Genomic DNA, 21,896 nt, shown 5'->3' with positions numbered 1-21,896 from the left:
ATGGTTAGGAGACCCCTGTAAAAGGGTCATTTGGACCTCGAAGGGGTAACAATCCATAGCATGAGAACAGCTGCTTGAGAAGAAATAGGATTATGGACATATGCTGCCACGTCCAGTCTCACATGAGTTCTGGAAATCTGAACTCAGGACTTCCTGTGGTGCGCCAAGGAATTTTAAACACTGAGTCATCACCTAGCTGATTTATCAGTATTCTTTATTAGGGATATGATATTTATAACTCAAGTGTGTTTCTGATGTTCTCCAACTAAGAGAACTGGATTCTATCAACATAGAGAAGCAGAGAATCCTGCTGCATTCCACCACTGACAAGAGAGCTGCAGTGCTCCAAGCAACGTGGTCCCCCTAAATTTCACCCATGCTGGGCTCTGCAAACCACTACAGTAAGCTAAAAGCCAGCAGGAATTACCTGTCTTTATTTTTTATGTGCTTCCTTCAGACCCAACTTCAATATGACTAACTGAAGTTATATTCAATAATATAACTTCAATATAACTTCCATCTTCTGGACGTACTTGTAAATCTGACACTTCTGAAATGATCATCTATCTTTTAACACTTGTAGATTTGGGGTTATTCTCCTTTATACTGTTGTTCTTTAAGTTATGGGAACATTTGAAAGAAATGGGAACACACACACACACACACACACACACACACACACACACATTCCATAGGCTCATTCATATAGACTAAACTTTCACATATGAAAGGCATAGCTAAACTCTCTCCAAGAAAGACCATCCCCACAGGAATGAATAGATGAGAGAAGACCAAAGGGGAGAACTTCCTTTTTCTTCCTGAAATCAAAGAAAATGCATATTATGACTTAGTCAATGTATTCCATTGACCCAGACAAAACTACAAGTTTTTCATCTCAAGTTTCTCTCCTGGAGGACAGTAATTTCACCGGCCATGGAGATCTCATGGCCATAGTTCTAACTCTAGCAGTAAAACCTTCTCTTCTAGAGTCACAATTGTCATGGACAGCAGAGGCTCCCTTACTTCATGAGTTTTCCTGTTGCCTCTGTGCTGCAGAGCATCCACCAAGGGCGATATCCGTACCATCACACATCACCACCAGAGCTGTAGTGGCCCTTCAAACTCAGCCTGAGACAACTGCATCTGAAGTCTGGGGTGCATTTCATAAACTGGTTTCATAATGAATACTAACAATCCATTCCACTTCCAGCGGATGCCAGACCTAATACATCATCATAGATTAGGAAAAGGAGCAATGTGCTTTGTGAAAGTTTTACTTTATCTGTGAAACAGAGACAGAGCAGGTGACAGGCTGTGGACTCTCAGGACATTTGGTTCCTCATTTGGCCTCCAGAGGGCGCTGCTGCACTCACCAGCGTTCTTACTTCCATTGAAGATCTTCATCACCTCCTCACATCTCATCCTTCTTGCAGCTTGCTGAGTTTTCAGCAAAGGCATGTGACGAGAATCAGAAATTCAACCCCCTCCAGGCTCGTGTTAGCAGCTTCACTGCTTTCAGCTGAGTAGGACACTTCTCCAGCAGACCCTTCCTCACACCTATTTTCAAGCTCTTTCTTTCTTCAGCCACTTTCCTGTCCTGTTCCAGAGAGCTCTCCCACAACAGAGCTGCAGCCTTCCCAGTGTTCAGCCATGTTCCTGGTGCTCCTCCCAGTGCTGGGGGTACACTTCCTCCTGAGTAAGTACAGCTTCCTCATGGTCTCCATATCCTGGAATTCTGTCTGCAGTGAAATCCACACTACAGTGACTGACATAAGATTCCTTTCCAGGAGACTCCAGAGCACAGTCAGTGACTCAGCCTGATGCCCAAGTCACTGTCACTGAAGAAGCCTTTTTGAAGCTGAGATGCAACTATTCCTCCAGGGTGGTGCCTTACCTGCACTGGTATGTCCAGTACCCACAGCAGGGGCTGCAGCGGCTCCTTGGGTATTATTCCGGAGACACCCTGGTTCGAGGCATGAGTGGCTTTGAAGCTGAGTTTATCAAGCAGGACTCTTCCTTCCACCTGAAGAAAGCCTCTGTGCACCTGAGTGACTCGGCTGTGTACTTCTGTGCTCTGGGTGCACAGTGTCTGTGGCTGCAAGGGGAGCTGAACAGAAACACCCATGGCAGTGGAGTGCTCAGACTCAAGTTCTCTCCTTGTGTCTTTGAAGGATCTCTTTCAACTTTAGTGATGAGGGGATAAGGAAAGTTGGGCAGTCCCAGCTGCCTTTGCACAACTCATCTCCAGCTACAATATGCATAGCCTAAGCATGAGCTCTAGGTGTCAATGAGAGAGCTTGTCCCCAATAAACAAGGTGGACAGCTCCTAATAATGACATCCAAGGTTGACTTCTGGCCTCCACATTCATGGGCACACATGTGTACTCAAATACACATATGCACATCCACACAAGCAAGCTGGCCATAACCTGAGGAACAACATCCAAGTTTTTCCTCTCGTTTCTACATGTACACATACACATAGGGACACACATGTACTCATTCATGCTCCACACACTTGTACCCATACAGACATGAGCACACTCACATACACATGCACACATGAATATTTTGATACAGAACACAATTTATCTGAATATTCTAATAAGTAATTTATCTTATATATTACTCTTTTAATCTCCTACATTTGATTTTTTTATAATGAAATGAGAAGGCAGTGGTGTTTGTAAACAATCTGAAAACACAATACCTACATCCCCCCAGGAATTTTCATGCATACCTTTCAAATCAAATCACCTCTTGCAGGCAATAGGTTTTCCCATTTTTGTTACTGCACAAGTGGCCTGGCTGAGAACTTGAAGTCTGTGGAGTTATCTGGCATGCATTCTTGTGCTTCATTCTCTTCACCCCACATGCCATTGAGATTTACTCATGTTCTTATGAGCAGTAGCATCCGCCACTGTCATTACCAAACACTACCTCATATACAAATACAGCACACTCTGTTCCATCTTGTCCTACACTGGCTACACAAGGAATTCTTAGGGATTAAACATTTGGTTGTTAGTGAGTCAAAGTACAGGCTAATCAGACTTTTATACCATGTTCACTTGAGGAAAGGTGTGCATCTGACATTCTTTAGTTGAATCGCCAACCTAAGTCCCTTCATTAAAAAGTTTTTGTCTGTTTGGTCATACTATGTAACATGGCACTGCTCTTGGGCTCTTGCTAACAAAGCCTAATATATGATAGTCCTCATGAAACATGGTGATATTTATATATTGAACACATTGTTGACAAAGGGATGTCAGTGTGCTCTGCCCTGGTCTTCATCTAAAATTACAGCTAGCAACTCTGGAGGAGTGCATTCTTGGCAGGTTTAGCTGATTCTTCCAACTGAGAGTCACTTCAGTGTCACACATGCAATACCTGACCTCTAAGCTGCAAAGATTTAACGTTAGCTGGACATGTACATAATTGTACCTGTTCACTGTGTTTTAGTGGTTGAGATGTACACATGCCACAAAAAAGTTTTAGGAATTGCAAACTCTGAAGGTCCAGGCCATGAAATTTTACCTTTCTCTGTAGGCATTCCAAGCAAAGTTAAGATGTAGTGGCACTTTGTTACAAGCACTATGTCTGAAAATTTCCAAAGTCTTGCTAGAAAACTACAGGGAAATTTCACTCTTTTGCCATTAGCAATGCATGTCTTGTACCACTTTTTGCTCCTTTTAAAAAATATTTTTTGAAATTAAAACATTACTTAATTTCCCTCTTTTCTTTTTCTCACTTCAACCTCTCCTACAAAGGCACCGCTGACCCCTCCAGAATACTCATGCTCTGCTGGAGACCACACCAGTACTAGGAATCCCAGGTGAAACACCACCCACTGCCTGCTAACAGTTTTTAAAACCTGCTCAGCCATCTCTAATAAACTCAGTACTCTGAGCTTCATATCTAGGCCCACAACTCGAGCAGAAGATTGCTGGTCTGCTGGAGGCCACATCAGTACTAGGAATCCCACAGACCAAGCTGGAACCATACAAGCCACCAAATCTCCTGCAGAGACATCCTACTAGATTGAGTTTGAATTCCAGTACACACATAAAAAGCTGGGCATGGTGGTCAGCAGTTAGGAAGACTAACTGGTCACCAGAACCACAGGCAACTTAGGCCGGGAAACTAGAGAGGAAACAGAAACTAAGTGAGAAAACATCAAAAAGCATACATCCAACAAAGATAAATTCACAAATTAATTGTAAATGTATAAGAATTCCAAACATAGATGACTGTATGGCACCACCAGAGCCCAGCTATCCTACTCTGGTAAGCCCTGGCTATTCTGACACAGCTGAAACACAAGGAAATGACCTTAAATACAGTCTGATGAAGTTGATTGAGGCTCTTAAAGAGGAAATTAATAAAGCTCCTGAAGAAATCCAGGAAAATACAAACAGACATGTCAAGGAAATGAATAAAACTGTTCAAGACCTGGAAATGGAAGTAGAAGCACTAAAGATGACACAAACCAAGGGAATACTGGAAATGGAAAATCTGCATGTGGTGGTTTTAAAGAAAATGGACCCCAAAGGGAGAGGCACTATTAGGAAGTATGGATTTGCTGGTATGGAATGTTTGTAGATATATTCTTGTTGGAAGAAGAGTGTCACTGTGGAGGCAGGCTTGGAGGGTCCATATATGCTCAAGCCATATCCAGTGAGAATGTCTACTTGTTGTTGCTTTCTGATCAAGATGTAGCCAGCACCATGTCTGCCTGCACACCACCATGATCCCCACCATGATGATAATGGACTGAACCTCAGGAACTGTAAGCAAGCCTTTTCAATTAAATGTTTTTTCTTTATAAGAGTTGCCATGGTCATGGTCGAGAGACAGCCCAAACTGACCTACTCTGGTGATGGGATGGCCAAACACCCTAATTGTTGTGCTAGAAACCTCATCCAACTACTGAGGGATCTGGATGCAGAGATCCATGACTAGGCCCCGGGTGGATCTCTGGGAGTCCAATTAGCGAGAATGAGGAGGGTTTATATGAGCGAGAATTGTTGAGACCAAGGTTGGATAAAGCACAGAGACAAATACCCAAACGAATGGAAACACATGAAATATGAACCAATGGCTGAGGGGTCACCAACTGGATCAGGCCCTCTGAATGGGTGAGACAGTTGATTGGCCTGATCTGTTTGGGAGGCATCTAGGCAGTGGGACCAGGTCCTGTGCTCATTGCATGAGTCGGCTGTTTGAAACCTGGGGCCTATGCAGGGTCCCTTGGCTCGGCCTGGGAGGAGGGGACTGGACCTACCTGGACTGAGTCTACCAGGCTGATCTCAGTCTGTGGGGAAGGCTTTGCCCTGGAGGAGATGGGAATGGGGGGCGGGCTGGGGAGAAGGTGAGGGGGGCGGGAGGGGGGAGAACAAGGGAATCTGTGGCTGATATGTAGAACTGAATTGTATTGCCAATCAGTTCTCTGTGCATAAGAATTTCTGAAACAGAATTATTGCACTCTGTTTAAACAGAAAATGAGTTCAGATGCACACAAAGATATTTTTGTAATAAAAACATTTTAAGATCAAACAAATCTTCAGGTAATTCTTCCCGAGTTTCACAGTGCCTGCAGCTGCCAAGCATGTCATTCTGTAAATTTCAGAAGTCAATTTCCATTGTAGACTTGAAATGTATACTTGTAGAGAAAAGTATTGAAACCAGTGAGTCACCTAAGAATTTTAAAGATGGTTAAGAATGAATATTATGATAAAATTATAAACCTGAAAAATTAAAAAAAAATTGTGTAGAAGTAGAGGTTTAATAAAAGAGCACTTGGAACCTTCAGTGAAATCGACCTTAGTAATAAGCCAGAGTTATAATGCAACAAGTACAGAACTTAAAGGAATAAAAGCTCCAACTAAGACTCACATTTTTATAATGATTTAATACTATAATAAACTGTGAGTAGTAATGCAGAGCTGATTGTCAGATTGGAAAATGAAAGTCCCTTCAGTGTCAACAACAGGAGATTGATATTCAAGATATTTGAAAATATGTCATAAATGTGTACAATGAACCCCCATTGAATTCTTAATGTCAAAGATGCCTCTAAGTTGAAAAACACATTTGTGACTGAGTGCCAGTGCCACATGCCTTTAATCCAAGCACTGAGGAGGCAGCACCAGGTGGATCTCTATGAGTTCAAATCCAGCCTGGTCCACAGACCAAAATCTAGTATAGGCACCAAAACTACTTGGAGAAATCCTGTCCGGAAATGCCAAGAAACAAAAAAAGCAAGGAACATATTTGCCAAGCCTGAGAGATGTAATTGCTTTAAAACTTACCCTGTATGTGTGAGACCCTGGTTTCTAAACCCAATGCCACAAAATGAAACAAAAAATGAGTATCCTTAAACTGTAACTTTCTACTTTATATCCCTGGGAACATCACTAATCCAAAATATTTCCTTATTTGTGTTAAACTCTTATGTTTGAGACACTCTAGGATAAAACTACAGAGTTCTGGATTAACTCCCTTGAGGATCTTCTATTATTCCATACTGAATAAATAACAAAGATAATTCTGACTCACCAGGGATGATTTCTGCAGTCTCAACATGTAAGACCACCCTGTTAGCATACTGAGAGTCAGTAACTAAGTTAGAGGTTCAGAAAAATCCATTTATACCAACAGAAGAGCATATAATTCTGTTTTTGAACTAATCTATAAGGACTTTGAACCACTTTATTTACATTTTGTGACAAGGAAACTGCCTTTCCATGTTTGCTGGCATGTGTATGTGATGTAAGAGTACCTGATATGGGTGGTTCCTGAACAATTCAAAGCAGAATACAATCAACTATCTTTACAAATTGAATTGTATCATTTTGGAATGTTTGCTTTATATCTCTCACAAAAAACATTCTGCAAGTGGTTTGCCAAGGTTTACTTTCTGCCCATAATTTGTCATTTTCATCCTTATTTGAAGTTACCACAACTAATGTTGGTCTATTCCTGCTAGTAGATGAAGTGTCCATTATCTTTATAAAATTAAGTCATTGGTATTTTCCACATAAATTTTTAAATTTCTACTCCGTTGTTTGGTAGAAATATCCATTCCAATATAGTATCTTCTCTCTGCATTAAAGTTGCTCTAGGAGAATTCTTAGAGTGTAAAGTAATCAACATGCAATCACACTTTGGATCCCCATGATCCACATATCCTTCGTGTACTTACTTTTCCACTGAGGCCAGTTCTCTCTCAGCTTCAGGTGATAATTCATTGGACTAATTAAGTCCTTGTCACCTTCTAAGGTTTTGAACATATCAGTCCATCATTTTTTACCCCAAAAACAGTTTTTGAATGGGAAATATCACCAATTAATTGTCTATAATTGATCTCTCCTAATTTGCAGCTTTTGGGGTCTCATTTTGTAGACCTATTTTATATTATATATATGTACATATATATGTATAAACATATATTTTATATATAAAATTTCCTCTTTGTATCTTTTCAGAAGCAATTTATAATCCCACAACAATGTAAACTTTTCTTTACTCCTCAAACATTATTTGAAAAAAATCTACATTTGAATCAGCTAGTAAAATATTGTCCATGTAACGATAAATTATGGGTTAGGAAATTGTTTGTGTATTACATCCAATGACTGTTGTACAAAATATTGGCACAGTGTTGAGCTATTCAACATTCCCTTGGAAAACCCACCATTGTTTTCTGTCAATGGGCTGAGAATTGTTAAATAGGCACCATGAAGTCAAATCTTTCACCATGAAGGCAAATCATTCTCTCTCATTTTCTTGTAAGGATATTGAAAAGAAACCTTCTTTTAAAACTATAAGAGGACTTCTCCTATGTAACAAAGTAGGCAAAAGAATTCCAAATTTTCGATAGACTATTGGATGATTTACTTTATTAACTGCTCTTAGGTCTCCATTTACTGGATTTCTTTTTAATAACAAATACTGCTGAATTCTAAGAGCTAGTTGTTTATTTGATATGATGAGCATTTAAGTGCTCTTGTGCAAGCTTTTCTAAATCCTGTAGTTTCTCTGTTGTTAAAGGCCATTTCTGAACCCATACAGGCTCGTATGTTAACCTTTTTATAGGAAGAGCTATTGGTGTTTGAAAGATTACCATTTGTTCTTGTACAGTCTACAAGGGAGGTCACTATTCTTTTTAATAAATAATATTAATATTAATAATAGTACTTCCTATTATTTCTCTCAGAAATATGGGTTAGTTTGTTGTTTGTTTCTGAGGTTGTAGGATTGTCAAATTCAGAATTCTATTGATTTAATTGATCGTGGCCCCATAAGTTCAAAGCTATATTATACAAATATAGCTTCAATTTTTTTTATATATTTTCAAGCTGTCTTTCAAACTGCTTGACTTGAGATAATGTTCCAATCCCTACAAGCTGGACATTTACCTCATGAAGAGGCTAGTTTGAATGTCAAATTTATGGTGTTGTTATTGTAACATTACTACTGTGTGGAATAACCCTTTCAAGAGAACATCATTCATTCATATTTTTAATTTTGGTCTTTGTACAGTATCAGAAGTTTGTCAAAACTATCACTTTATGGTGACAACTGAATTTCCTGTTATCACTTCTATGGCATTCCCATCACCCCAATCAGCCTGGTTTATTCCAATAGGCATTTCTTTGATTAATTACTATGATCAAAGAATAGGACTGAACAGCATTTGATGTGGGGTACAGCATGAGGCCACTTTTCAAGATTTCCCAGGGCAGAAGCAAATGATTACATTGTCTTGCTTGCTCTTGTTGATCTACATTAATTTATCCAATGTTTACCTTTACCATACCTGTAACATAAATCCAGAAGGGGCATGTATTCTGTTACCATTGTTTCTTGAATAAATATTCTTTCTAGGAAAAAAAAAGAGGTGCCATGGTCATGATGGCTTTTCAAAGCTATAAAAACTCTAATTAAGACAGAAGTTGGTACCAGTGACTGGGATATTGCTGTGATAGTCCTGACCATACTTTTATCTGAAGGAATAGAACCATAGGACTATGCATTAGAAAAAAGTGGAATGCTTTAGCACTGCTGAATGAGCCATACTAGTAGGAGCATGGAAGGCAGTGGAACTAAGAGTTATTTGAACTGCTAGAGGCTGGCTCAAGAAGTTTCAGAGGAGAATTTTAGTGTGTTGACTACAGATTATTCTTGTGATATTTTGGTGAAGAATGTGGCTGCTTTTTGCTTTTGTCCAGAGTCTGCCTAAGGGACTAACCCTATTGGCAGAGGAACTCTCAAAACAGCGTAGTATAGACTCTGTTGTGTAGTTCTTGGTGGTATCTCAAATGAAGCTTTATAATGAAAAAGAGCAAGCTGAGCAAGGAAAAGTATTTGAGGAGAAAAAAAATACCAGAAAATGGAATGTAACAAAGTCCTGTATTCAAGGAGACAAACTGATTAAGAAATAGAATAAAGGGAGTGGTGACCTCAGAGCAAGATCTCACCCAGCTAAGTTTCCAACTTGTGAAAAGGAATTAAACAGAAGCTTAGAGTGGGGTGTGATGCTGCATGCCTTTAATCCCAGCACTAGGAAGGCAGAGGCTGGCAGATCTCTGGGATTGAGGCCAGTCTTGTCTACAAAGCTAGTTCAGGACAGCCAAGCTTAGGCAGTGAAAGAGAGAAAGCTGGTGAAGATGTAATTGAATGAGGGGGCCATGTTCCATCTCCAGCAATCAGCAGAACTTGGCACTTTCATCCACATAGTTCTAGAGTTAAGAAGAGAAGAAAGGAGCTATAGAATTCCCCCCCCCCGAGACTAAGGAAAGCAGCTGTGGTCAGACATGTGTCAGGGATGTCCCTGAATAGAGGCCCATGGAGGACATTGTGTGTGAAATTGAAGCCTGGATTGCCTTGGAGACCCTAAGATGTTAGAGATGCCAGAGTCCCAGGATAGCTGTTGAGGGGAGTTGCTAACGGAGAGTGGTACCAGCCAAAGAGAAAGAAGTGTGTTGTAGTCAGAGAGTTTGGAGTTTGCTCAACTAGTTTTTGACCTTGCTTTGGTCCAGTATTTATCATTGTGCTCTTTTCCATATACTTTGGAATGGTGTTGTATATCCTGTGCTATTATATGTTGAAAGTATACGATTTGCTTTTTGATTTTGATTTTACTAGGGATTATAGTTAAGAGATTTCATGAATATCAGAAGAGACTTGGAACTTTAGACTTTTAGATAAGTTTGAAACTGTTATAGACAATGGGGACTTTTGAAGTTGGACTGAATGTACTTTTGCATTATGATATGGCTATATACTTTTGGAGGCAATGGAGTGGTATGTGGTGTTTGAAAGAAAATGGCCCCCAAAGAAGTGGCACTATTAGAAGGTGTGGCTTTGTTAGTATACTCTTTTTGGAGAAAGTGTGTCATGTGGAGGCGGGCTTTGAGAGTTCATATATGCTCAAGCCAAACCCAGTGAGACAGTCTACTTGCTATTGCCTTCTGATCAAGATACAGCCAACATCATGGCTGCCTTCATGCTGCTGTGCACCCTGTTATGATGGTAATTGACTGAACCTCTGAAACTGTAAGGGAGCCACCTTTATAAGAGTTACAATGGACATGGCATCTCTTTACAGCATTAGAAACCCTAACTAAGACACTAGGTTGGCGATCAGGAGCTACAGAAGCAAGCATCACTAACAGAATATAAGAGATGGGAGAGAGACTCTCAGGCATAAAAGATACAATGGAAAAATTGATACATTGATCAAAGAGAATTTTAAATCTCAAAGTTCCTGACACAAAACATCCAGGAGATCTAGGACACTATGAAAAGACCAAATCTGAGAATAAAAGAAATAGAAAAAGGAGAAGATTTCCTGCTCAAATTCCCAGAAAATATTTTCAACAAAATCATAGAAAATTTTCCTAAGCTAAAGAAGAAGATGCTTGTAAAGATACAAGAAGCTTACAGAACACCAAAAAGATTGGACCAGAAAAGCAAGTTCCCCTGCAACATTATAATCAAAACACTAAATATACAGAACAAAAAAGAATATTAAAAGCGGCAAGGGGAAAAGGCCAAGTAACATATGAAGGCAGAGCTTTTAGAATTACACCCAAATTCTCAATGGAGACTCTAAAAGCCAGAACGGTCTAGCCAGATGTCTTGTAGGATCTAAGAAGTCACAGACACCAGCCCAGACTACTATACCCAGCAAAACTTTCAATAAACATAGATGGAGAAGACAAAATATTTAATGACAAAGTCAAACTTAAACATTAGCTATCCATTAATCCACCCATAAAGAAGGTACTAGAAACCGGGTGGTGGTGGCGCACGCCTTTAATCCCAGCACTCGGGAGGCAGAGTCAGGCGGATCTCTGTGAGTTCGAGGCCAGCCTGGGCTACCAAGTGAGTTCCAGGAAAGGCGCAAAGCTACAGAGAGAAACCCTGTCTCGAAAAAAACCAAAAAATAAAAAAAAGGTACTAGAAGCAAAACTGCATCCCAAGGAAGGTTAACTCCACCCAAGAAAACACAGTAAATAGTAATTTCATACTAGCAAACCCAAAGAAGGGAAGCACACACACACACACACACACACACACACACACACACACACTACTACTGCCACCACCACCACCACTAAAATAACAATAATTAACAATCATTGGTTACTAATATCTCTCAATATCAGTGGATTCAATATCCTGATAAAAAGACATCGGCTAACAGAATGAATGTAAAAACAGTTCATCCTTCTGCAGCATACAAGAAACACACCTCAGCATCAAAGACACACATTAACTCAGATTAAAGGGTTTAAAAAGATTTTCTAAGCAAATCAACCATGACGCAAGCTAGTGTTGCCATTCTAATATTTAACAAAATAGACTTCCAACCAAAATTAATCAACAGAGGTGGGGAAGGACACTTCATACTCACCAAAGGAAAAATCCACGAAGATGACATCTCATTTCTGAACCTCTATGCCCAAATTATGCTTACCATGCTATTTCCATTTCTAGTGCTTCTCCTCAACTACATGTTCTCTTTTGGATCTTTCTGGCTTCTGTGGTTATTCCAAGTTATATATTTCCATCTGAAGATTTGGAGTTAGGAGCCTCTCCAGTTCCCATTGTAGTTAGGAGTTCAGTGGCAGAACATGTGGCAATTGTTTTCTGGTTCTCTGTCAACTCATTTTAAATAATCTTTTCTAGTTCCATCCACCTACCTGAAAAGTTTATGATGCCATTTTTCTTTACATTGAAGAATATTCCATGATATATAGGTGCCATATTATTACTATCCATTCATCCCTTGAAGGACATGTAAGTTGTTTCCATTTCCTAATTACTGTGAGTAGAGCAGCAATGAATGTAGCAAAGCAACTATCTGTGGAGTAAGATGTAGACTTCTTTAGACATATACCAAGAAGTGGCATAACTGGGTTATGTGGTAGATTTATCTTTAGTTTTTTAAAGTTTCTCCATACCTATTTCCAGAGTAACTGTACCAATTTTCATTCCACCAACAGTGAATGCAGGTTCCTTTCGCTCCACCCACCCTTACCAGCATTTGTTATCAGTTGTTTTATTGATTTTAGATACTCTAATTGGGGTGAGATGAAATCTCAGAGGTAGTTTAATTTGCATTTCCCTAATTGCCAATGATGATAAAAAATTTTGAGAAATTTCTTGGCCATTTTTATTTCTTCTGAGAACTCGATCTAGACTGTCTTGTCTTCTGACCATCTGCATTTTCTTCACCAGGAAGTGATGGAGTGGAAAGGCTGGTTTATTGAGACTTGTGGAGATGGCCTGAAGTCACTTTTGGTGGTGGTGTCAGTCCACTAGGGGGCGCTGCAGCATTCCTAGAAATTACTTTTTCTTAAATTGCCTAGAGGTTTGAAAAGATGAGAAGAGACATAAGGCAATCAACCCACAAAGCAAGGAAAAGGGGTGATGGTGTGGAATTAACCGGATCTTAGCTCTCAGTCATTCATATAAAACCATAGATATCTAGAGCCTGTTCACTGGATTCCCTGTGTCCATAAATCTATTTTAAAAACAATTCTCTGAACAGATGTAAGCAAAATAGAATCTCACTGGGCATTATGAGGGTGGACACTGAAAAGAAAATATCTCCATTGCATTCGTTGCTTCTAGTTTTATTTTAAAAATTTATCAAAATAAAAAAACTTAGAAATTATCCCAATACCCTTTATATTGTATATAATATATATGTGATGTCTGTCTTCTATCTATCTATCTATCTATCTATCTATCTATCTATCTATCTATCTATCTATCTGTCTGTCTATCTATGTGTCCTCTAAACTAGAAAGAAAAAGAATAACTATTTTTTTTTTTTTGGTTTTTCGAGACAGGGTTTCTCTGTGTAGCTTTGCGCCTCTCCTGGAACTCACTTGGTAGCCTAGGCTGGCCTTGAACTCACAGAGATCCGCCTGGCTCTGCCTCCCGAGTGCTGGGATTAAAGGTGTGCGCCACCACCGCCCGGCCAAGAATAACTATTTAAGAAAACTTGGAAATGCAAGGTATAAAAAAGTAGAAGGTAGGGGGCCTCTCTGAATTTGAGCAGACATCCACAGCCTGGTTGGAATCAGCTGTGCTTTCCTGAACAACTGTGGGAAAGAGCAGGGCATATGGGAAAAGATGGAAAGTAACTCATGGTAAAAACTCGGGTATGCCTTGTTTTCTTATGATCAATAAAACTGTCTTTGAGAACATTTTGTGTGCACATGATGATCTGATAATTTCAAGAAATTCTTCTTATCCCTTAGAGTTTACTGCATGCTGATTTGTCCCACTGTGTGACTCAAGGTGCAGGACTTTCTATTCCAGTATATCAACTATATTGAAGGCTGATCTCAAGCCCAGTAGTTGTTGGCCAGTACAGACTGAGAATGAACCCAATGGTTCATTTGTATCATACTGCTTAGTTTTTTTTTTCTCTTTCTTTTTTGGTGTTATTGGTCTTTTGTCTATATTTTATATTTACTTGTATTGTGTTTTATGGGTTTGGTTGTGTGTGTTTCTTGATTGTTATTATGTTTTAATTTTGATGTGCTTGTTGCCTATCTGTTTGAGAGAGAGAGATGGGGGGGGGAAGAGAGGGAGAGAGGTAGAGGGAGAGATAGAGAGGAAGAAAATGAGAATGAAAGGGCATGCTGTCGGGTGGGTGAGGAGATAGAAAAGATCTAGGAGGAGTTTGGAGATAGGAGACCATGATTAGAATATATTGTATGAAATTCTTTTACAAAAAAGGCAAGCAAATCTTTCTAGGATTCTGCAAAGCTCTTCTAACCCACTGGAGCCATCAGTTTTCACACCAGTATTCTGCGTTTATGAATTTCTCTCCCTCACACATTTCCCCCAAACTCCCCTTATATGAAATATTACCTTAGAAATATAGTGTTCTGCGGTCTGCATATTGTTCTCCATAGTTGTAGAGCAGCTATTATGCAGAGTCCTGAGGTGAAGGTGGGTGGAGTTTCTTGTTCAGATGAAAGAGAACATTCAGCAATTTGGAAAGAAATTTTTGTGTGTAAGCACAAGTGTATCTTGGCACAAGAATTGACGCCACCCCTCAGAGCTGGAGAGAAGACACCCCAGCAATTGGAAAGGGGCCATGGAGATGAAACTGGGAGCTGTTCTGGGGATTCTGTGGTTGCAGATTTGCTGTGAGTTGTGCTCACCTAAGCTGCTTTAGGGATTCTTCAGTAATGTCAGTGGTGGAGGGGGATGAGCCAACCAAAAGCTCCTGTGCAGTCACCTCATGGAGTCTCCTGGGACACTAGAGAGGTGTGGGTGAAAACTTCTCTCTGATTCTGGTTTGCTTTTGTTTCCCAACAGGGGTGAGAGGATTTGAGGTGGAGCAGAGTCCTCCAGCCCTGAGTCTCCATGAGGGAACCAGTTCTGCCCTGACATGCAATTTTTCTATCACTGTGACATATATGCAGTGGTTCCGACAGAATCCCGGGGGCAGCCTCGTCAATCTTTTTTACTTGACTCCAGGAACAAAGGAGAATGGGAGGTTAAAGTCAACATTCAACTCCAAGGAGCGCTACAGCACCCTGTACATCAGAGATGCCCAGCTGGGGGACTCAGGCACCTACCTCTGTGCTGCTGATGCACAGTGCTCCCAGCAAGCCTGCAGCCTGTCCCCAAACTGCAGCTGTGTATGCAGCTAAAGCCCTGCCACAGGGAGACTCTACAGGAGGCTTTGCACAGCTGTGTCTTTATCAGATCTCCACCAATTACAGAGAAGTTGTGAGGAAACCCAAAATTACCACAGCAGAAATTCACGGCTAAATTCAGATTGACATAGCACTGACTTGGAGAAGCTTAAATATTCAGAAACATCAGCCAGCATGACTAAAATTTACACTTTATTTATCAAATGCTTGTGCTAATGTCATGAAACATAAACTTCTCTTACACATTCCAGAATTATTTGGATCATTTATCAAAATTGAAAGTTTAGAGAAACTGTTCCCATCCTTTGTTTAGAGAATATGATACAAACATTTCCAGCTAATCTGTTCAATATGAAGTTGATAAAAGAATTAAATTTGAAGATCTGAGAGATTACGTTGTAGAAAGGCAAGGTAAACAAATGTTATTATTAAATCATGACATCATTTCTACAATGTCTTGATAATTTAAAAAGTATAATGCTTTCCAATTTGTATCCCCTTAATCTCCTTATGGTGTCTTATTGCTCTGGCTAGAACTTCAAGTACTATATTGAATAAGTATGGGGAGAATGGACAGCCTTGCCTCGTTCCTGATTTTAGTGGAATTGCTTTGAGTTTCTCTCCATTTAATTTGATGTTGGCTGTTGGTTGCTGTAAATTGCCTTTATTATGTTTAGGTATGTTCCCTGTATTCCTAATCACTCCAAGACCTTTATCATGAAGGGCTGTTGGATTTTGTCAAATGTCTTTTCTGCATCTAGTGAGATAACCATGTGGGTTTTTTCTTTGAGTTTGTTTATATGGTGTATTACATTGACGGACTTTCGTATGTTGAACCACCCTTGCATCCCTGGGATGAGGCCTACTTGATCATGGTAGATAACTGTTTTGATGAGTCTTGGAGTCTGTTTGCCAGTATTTTATTGAGTATTTTTGCATCAATGTTCATGAGGGAGATTTGTCTGTAGTTCTCTTTCTTTGTTGTATCCTTGTTTGGTTTAGGAATCAGGGTAATTGTAGCCTCATAGAAGGAGTTTGGTAATGTTCCTTCTATTTCTATTGTGTGGAACAATTTATAGAGTAATGGTATTAACTCTTCTTTGAAGATCTGGTATAATTCTGCACTGAAACCATCTGGTCCTGGGCTTTTTTTGGTTGGGAGAATTTTAATGACTGTTTCTACTTCCTTAGGGGTTATTGGAATATTTAAATAGTTTATCTGGTCTTGATTTAACTTAGGTATGTGGTACCTATCCAGAAAATTATCCATTTCTTTTAGGTTTTCAAGTTTTGTGGAGTAGAGGTTTTTGAAGTATGACCTGATGATTCTCTGGATTTCCTCATTGTCTCTTGTTATGTCCCCCTTTTCGTTTCTGATTTTGTTAATTTGGATGCTCTCTCTGTCTTTTGGTTATTTTGGATAAGGGCTTATCTATCTTGTTGATTTTCTCAAAGAACCAACTCTTTGTTTCATTAATTTTTTGTATTGTTCTCTTTGTTTCTATTTTGCTGATTTCAGCTGTCACTTTGATGATTTCCTGGCGTCTATTCTTCCTGGGAGACTTTGCTTCTTCTTGTTCTAGAGCTTTCATTTGTGCTGTTAAGTCACCAGTGTGAGATTTCTCCAACTTCTTCATGTGGGTTAATTTGAAAGGAAGAAGTCAAGCTTTCCCTATTTGCAGATGACATGATAGTATACTTGAGTGACCCCAAAGATTCAACCAAGGAACTGATACAGCTTGTAAACACCTTCAGCAATATAGCAGGATACAAGATCAACTCAAAAAAATCAGTAGCCCTCCTATATACAATTGACAAAGAGGCTGAGAAGAAAATCATAGATACATCACCCTTTACAATAGCCACAAATGACATAAAATACCTTGAGGTAACACTAACCAAGCAAGTGAAGGACCTATATGACAAGAACTTTAAGTCTCTGAAAAAAGAAATTGAAGAAGATGTCAGAAAATGGAAAGCTCTCCCATGTTCACGGATAGGCAGGACTAACATAGTAAAAATGGCAATTTTACCAAAAGCAATCTACAGATTCAATGCAATCCCCATCAAAATACCAACACAATTCTTCACAGACCTGGAAAGAATAATACTCAACTTCATATGGAAAAACAAAAAAGCCAGGATAGCCAAAAGAATCCTGTACAATAAAACAACCTCTGGAGGCATCACGATCCCTGACTTCATGCTCTACTATAGAGCTACAGTAATAAAAACAGCTTGGTACTAGCATAAAAACCGACATGTGGACCAATGGAATCGAATAGAAGACCCTGACATTAATCCGCACACCTATGAATGTACAATTTTTGACAAAGAAGCCAAAACTAAACTGTAGCTAGAGTTTTCCTGCCTGGACAACAGTCAGGATAAATCTCTCTCACCTGCCAGTCCCACATCCACTCAGACCCAACCAAGTAAACACAGAGACTTATATTGGTTACAAACTGTATGGCCATGGCAAGCTTCTTGTTAACTGTTCTTACAGCTTAAATTAATCCATTTCCATTAATCTATACCTTGCCACATGTCTCGTGGCTTACCAGCATTTTCACATGCTGTTTGTCATTGTGGTGGCTGGCAGTGTCTCTCTGACTCAGCCTTCCGCTTCCCAGCTTTATTATTCTCCTTGTCCCACCTATACTTCCTGCCTGGCCACTGGCCAATCAGTGATTTATTTATTGACCAATCAGAGCAACACATTTGCCATACAGAATATCCCACAGAACTAAACAATGGAAAAAAGAAAACATCTTCAACAAATGGTGCTGGCATAACTGAATATCAATGTGTAGAAGGCTGCAAATAGATCCATATCTGTCACCATGCACAAAACTTAAGTCCAAGTGGATCAAGGACCTCAACATAAATCCAGCTACTCTGAACCTGCTAGAAGAGAAAGTAGGAAGTATTCTTGGACGCATTGGCATAGGAGATCACTTCCTAAATATAACACCAGTAGCACAGACACTGAGAGAAACAATCAATCAATGGGACATCTTGAAACTGAGAAGCTTTTGTAGAGCAAAAGATATGGTCAACAATGCAAAGCGACAGCCTACAGAATGGGAAAAGGTCTTCACCAACCCCACATCTGATAGAGGACTGATATCCAGAATATATAAGGAACTCAAGAAATTAGACATCAAAATGCCCAACAGTCCAATTAAGAAATGGGCTATAGAACTAAACAGAGAATTCTCAACAGAGGAAACTCAAATGGCTGAAAGACATTTAAGGAATTGCTCAACATCCCCAATTATTAGGGGAATGCAAATCAAAACAACTCTGAGATACCTCTTTACACCTGTCAGAATGGCTAAGATCAAAAACACTGAAGACAGCTTATGTTGGAGAGAATGTGGAGCTAGAGGAACTCTCCTCCACTGCTGGTGGGAATGCAAGCTTGCACAACCACTTTGGAAATCAATATGGTGCTTTCTTAGAAAACTGGGAATCAATCTCCCCCAAGATCCAGCTATACCACTCTTGGGCATATACCCAAGGAATGCCCAATCATACTACAAGAGCACTTGCTCACCTATGTTCATATCAGCATTGTTTGTAATAGCCAGAACCTGGAAACAACCTAGATGCCCTTCAACTGAAGAATGGATAAATAAAATGTGGTACACATGCACAATGGAATACTACTCAGCAGAGAAAAACAATGACATCATGAGGTTTACAGGCAAATGGATGGATCTAGAAAAAATCATCCTGAGTGAGGTAACCCAGACTCAGAAAGACAAACATGGTATGTACTCACTCATAGCAGGATACTAGATATGGAACAAGGATGACTGGACTACTACTCACATCACCAGGGAGGCTACCTGAAAAACAGGACCCCAAGAAAGATACGGGGATCACCCAATGACGGAGAAATGGAGGAGATCTACATGAACAATCTGGACATGAGTGGGGGTAATGAAGGGCGAGAGTCGAGGGAAAGAGAGCTTGGGGGAGCAGGAGATCCCAGCTGGATCAAGAAAGGAGAGGGAGAACAAGGAATAGGAGACCATGGTAAATGAAGACCACCACATGAGAATAGGAAGAAGCAAAGTGCTAGAGAGACCCACAGAAATCCACAAAGATACCTCCACAATAGACTGCTGGCAATGGTTGAGAGACAGCCCAACTGACCTACTCTGGTGATGGGATGGGCAAACACCCTAAATGTGCTAGAAACCCCATCCAATGACCAAGGGAACTGGATGCAGAGATCCACGGCTAGGCCCCGGGTGGAGCTCCGGGAGTCCAATTAGCGATTAAGAGGAGGGTTTATATGAGCAAGAATTGTTGAGATCAAGGTTGGATAAAGCACAGGGACAAATAGCCAAACAAATGGAAACACATGAACTATGAACCAATGGCTGAGGGGCCCCCAACTGGATCAGGCCCTCTGAATGGGTGAGATAGTCGATTGGCTTGACCTGTTTGGAGGCATCCAGGCAGTGGGACTGGGTCCTGTGATCATTGCATGAGTTGCCTCTTTGAAACCTGAAGCTTATACAGGGTCGCTTGGCTCGGCCTGGGAGGAGGAGACTAGACCTGCCTGGACTGAGTCTACCAGGTTGATCTCAGTCCTTCAGGGGAGGCTTTGCCCTGGAGGAGGTGGGAATAGGGGGTAGGCTGGGGGGAAGGGGAGGGGGGCAGGAGGGGGGAGAACAAAGGAATCCATGGCTGATACATAGAACTGAATTGTATTATAAAATAAAATAAAATTTTAAAAAAAGTATAATGCATTCAATTATGCAATATAAAACAAATATTTCACATAAAAATGATCAGAGCCAAAAATTAAATGACAAACTAGAGAAATATATTTGCAATTTATATCACAATAATATTTGCAGCAATTAATTCTACCAAAATATTTACACATGTAATATATGTGCATAACTTCTCACTAAAACATTGCTTTCAAAAGTAAAAGTGGGACACTCCTAAAGGTCACATAACAGGGTACTAATTCATTATATAATAATTAAATATGGTTCATACAACTGCTGTTTCCCAAGGGCTGGCAGATTATATTCCACAGTAGAAAAACTCTGTCCTGCCATTTGTCTCTGTAAGGAACTGGAAAGCAGCCATGCTCACTTATTAACAGTTTGTCTGTCCATTGTGTTTTCACGTTGAAACAGCAGCTGAGTGGTTACAACAGTGACTGGAGTGACTAAAACTTTTATTTTTTAGAGCTTTGCAAATTCACTGACTCCTCCTCCCATCTGGACAAGAGGTGAGTGTCTGGGCTCAGATACAGAGAGGCCCGCCCCTAGATCACATCCGTGGGCACCAGCCATTCCAGGGAAGACTTGCCCAACTTGGCCCCAGGTTCTGGCCTCTGGGCAGGGTCCCCTCCACCCCCACCAGGAAGGTTCCCCTTCTTCAAGACCCCTGGCAGACCATGCAATCTCCACGCCCTGTCCCCACACCCATCTGCCTATGACCCCAGCCACTTCCTGAGACTTTGAGACCAGTCCTCAGCTCTCATCCCGCCCTGGAGCTCCCATCTGAACAAGAGAGAGAGGCTTCCTGAATCTGTCAGCTCTGTCTGGACCAAGAGCACTGATAAGACCAAGAACGAATTCACAAGGATATGGGCAGACATCAAGGCAGAAGTACATACAACAAAATGAAGAGCAATACAGCATCACCAGAACCTAGCCCTCCTCCAACAGCTAGACATGAACATCACAAAATGGAAGAAGCAGAAGAAAGCAACCTTATGAATAACATCATGAAGAGGGTAGAGGCTTATATAGAAGAAATCACAAATGAAATTGATGAAAAGACAAACAAAAAATGGGAAGAATGCTATAAAAAACTAGAGGAAAGGACAAATAAAGCAGAAGAAAACAATAAATCCCTGAAAGAAAATCATGAAATAGCAATGAAACAGATGAAGGAGACAGTCCAAGACCTGAAAAGGGAAATAGAAAAAAAATGAAGAAGACACAAACAGAGGGAATGCTGGAAATAGAAAATCTGAGCAAACGAATGGGAATTTCAGATGCAAGTATAACCAACAGAATGCAAGAGATGGAAGAGAAGATCTCTGGCATTGAAGATACAGTAGAAGAAATAGATTCATCAGTCAAAGAAAACACTAAAGCCAACAAAGTCATGACCCAAAATGTCCAAGAAATTTAGGACACCATGAAAAGACCAAACCTATGAATAATAGGGATAGAGGAAGGAGAAGAATACCAACTCAAGGGCACAGAAAATATATTCAACAAGATCATAGAAGAAAACTTTCCCAACTTAAAGAAGGAAATGCCTACGAAGATACAAGAAGCCTATAGAACACCAAACAGACTAGACCCCCCAAAAAAGTCCCCTTGCCACATAATAATTAAACAACTAAACGTACAGAATAAAGAAAGAATATTAAGAGCAGCAAAGGAAAAAGGCCAAATGACTTATAAAGGCAAACCCATCAGAATAATACCTGATTTCTCAATGGAGACTTTGAAAGCCAGAAGGACCTGGACAGATGTAATGCAGACACTAAGAGACCATAGACGCCAGCCTAGACTAATATACCCAGCAAAACTTTCAATCAGCATAGACGGAGTGAACAAGACATTCCAAGACAAAGCCAGATTTAAACAATACTTATCCACAAACCCAGCCCTACAGAAAGCACTAGAAGGAAAATTCCAACCTAAG

General features: G+C 40.2%; 1 protein-coding gene across 1 annotated transcript; it reads left to right on the top strand.

Moving 5' to 3' along the window:
- The first annotated feature begins 1,650 nt into the window (after positions 1–1,650).
- LOC131918993 (uncharacterized) lies at positions 1,651–15,191 on the top strand. Its single transcript, XM_059273091.1, has 3 exons — positions 1,651–1,696; positions 1,788–2,087; positions 14,854–15,191. Exons 1-3 carry the CDS (start codon positions 1,651–1,653, stop codon positions 15,189–15,191), a joined length of 684 nt encoding a protein of 227 aa, XP_059129074.1.
- Positions 15,192–21,896: the final 6,705 nt, after the last annotated feature.

Source organism: Peromyscus eremicus, chromosome 9 (assembly GCF_949786415.1).
Source record: "Peromyscus eremicus chromosome 9, PerEre_H2_v1, whole genome shotgun sequence".
Classification (NCBI taxonomy): domain Eukaryota; kingdom Metazoa; phylum Chordata; class Mammalia; order Rodentia; family Cricetidae; genus Peromyscus; species Peromyscus eremicus.
Note: the sequence above shows the minus strand (reverse complement) of the source record. Positions and strands in the feature narration are given on the sequence as shown.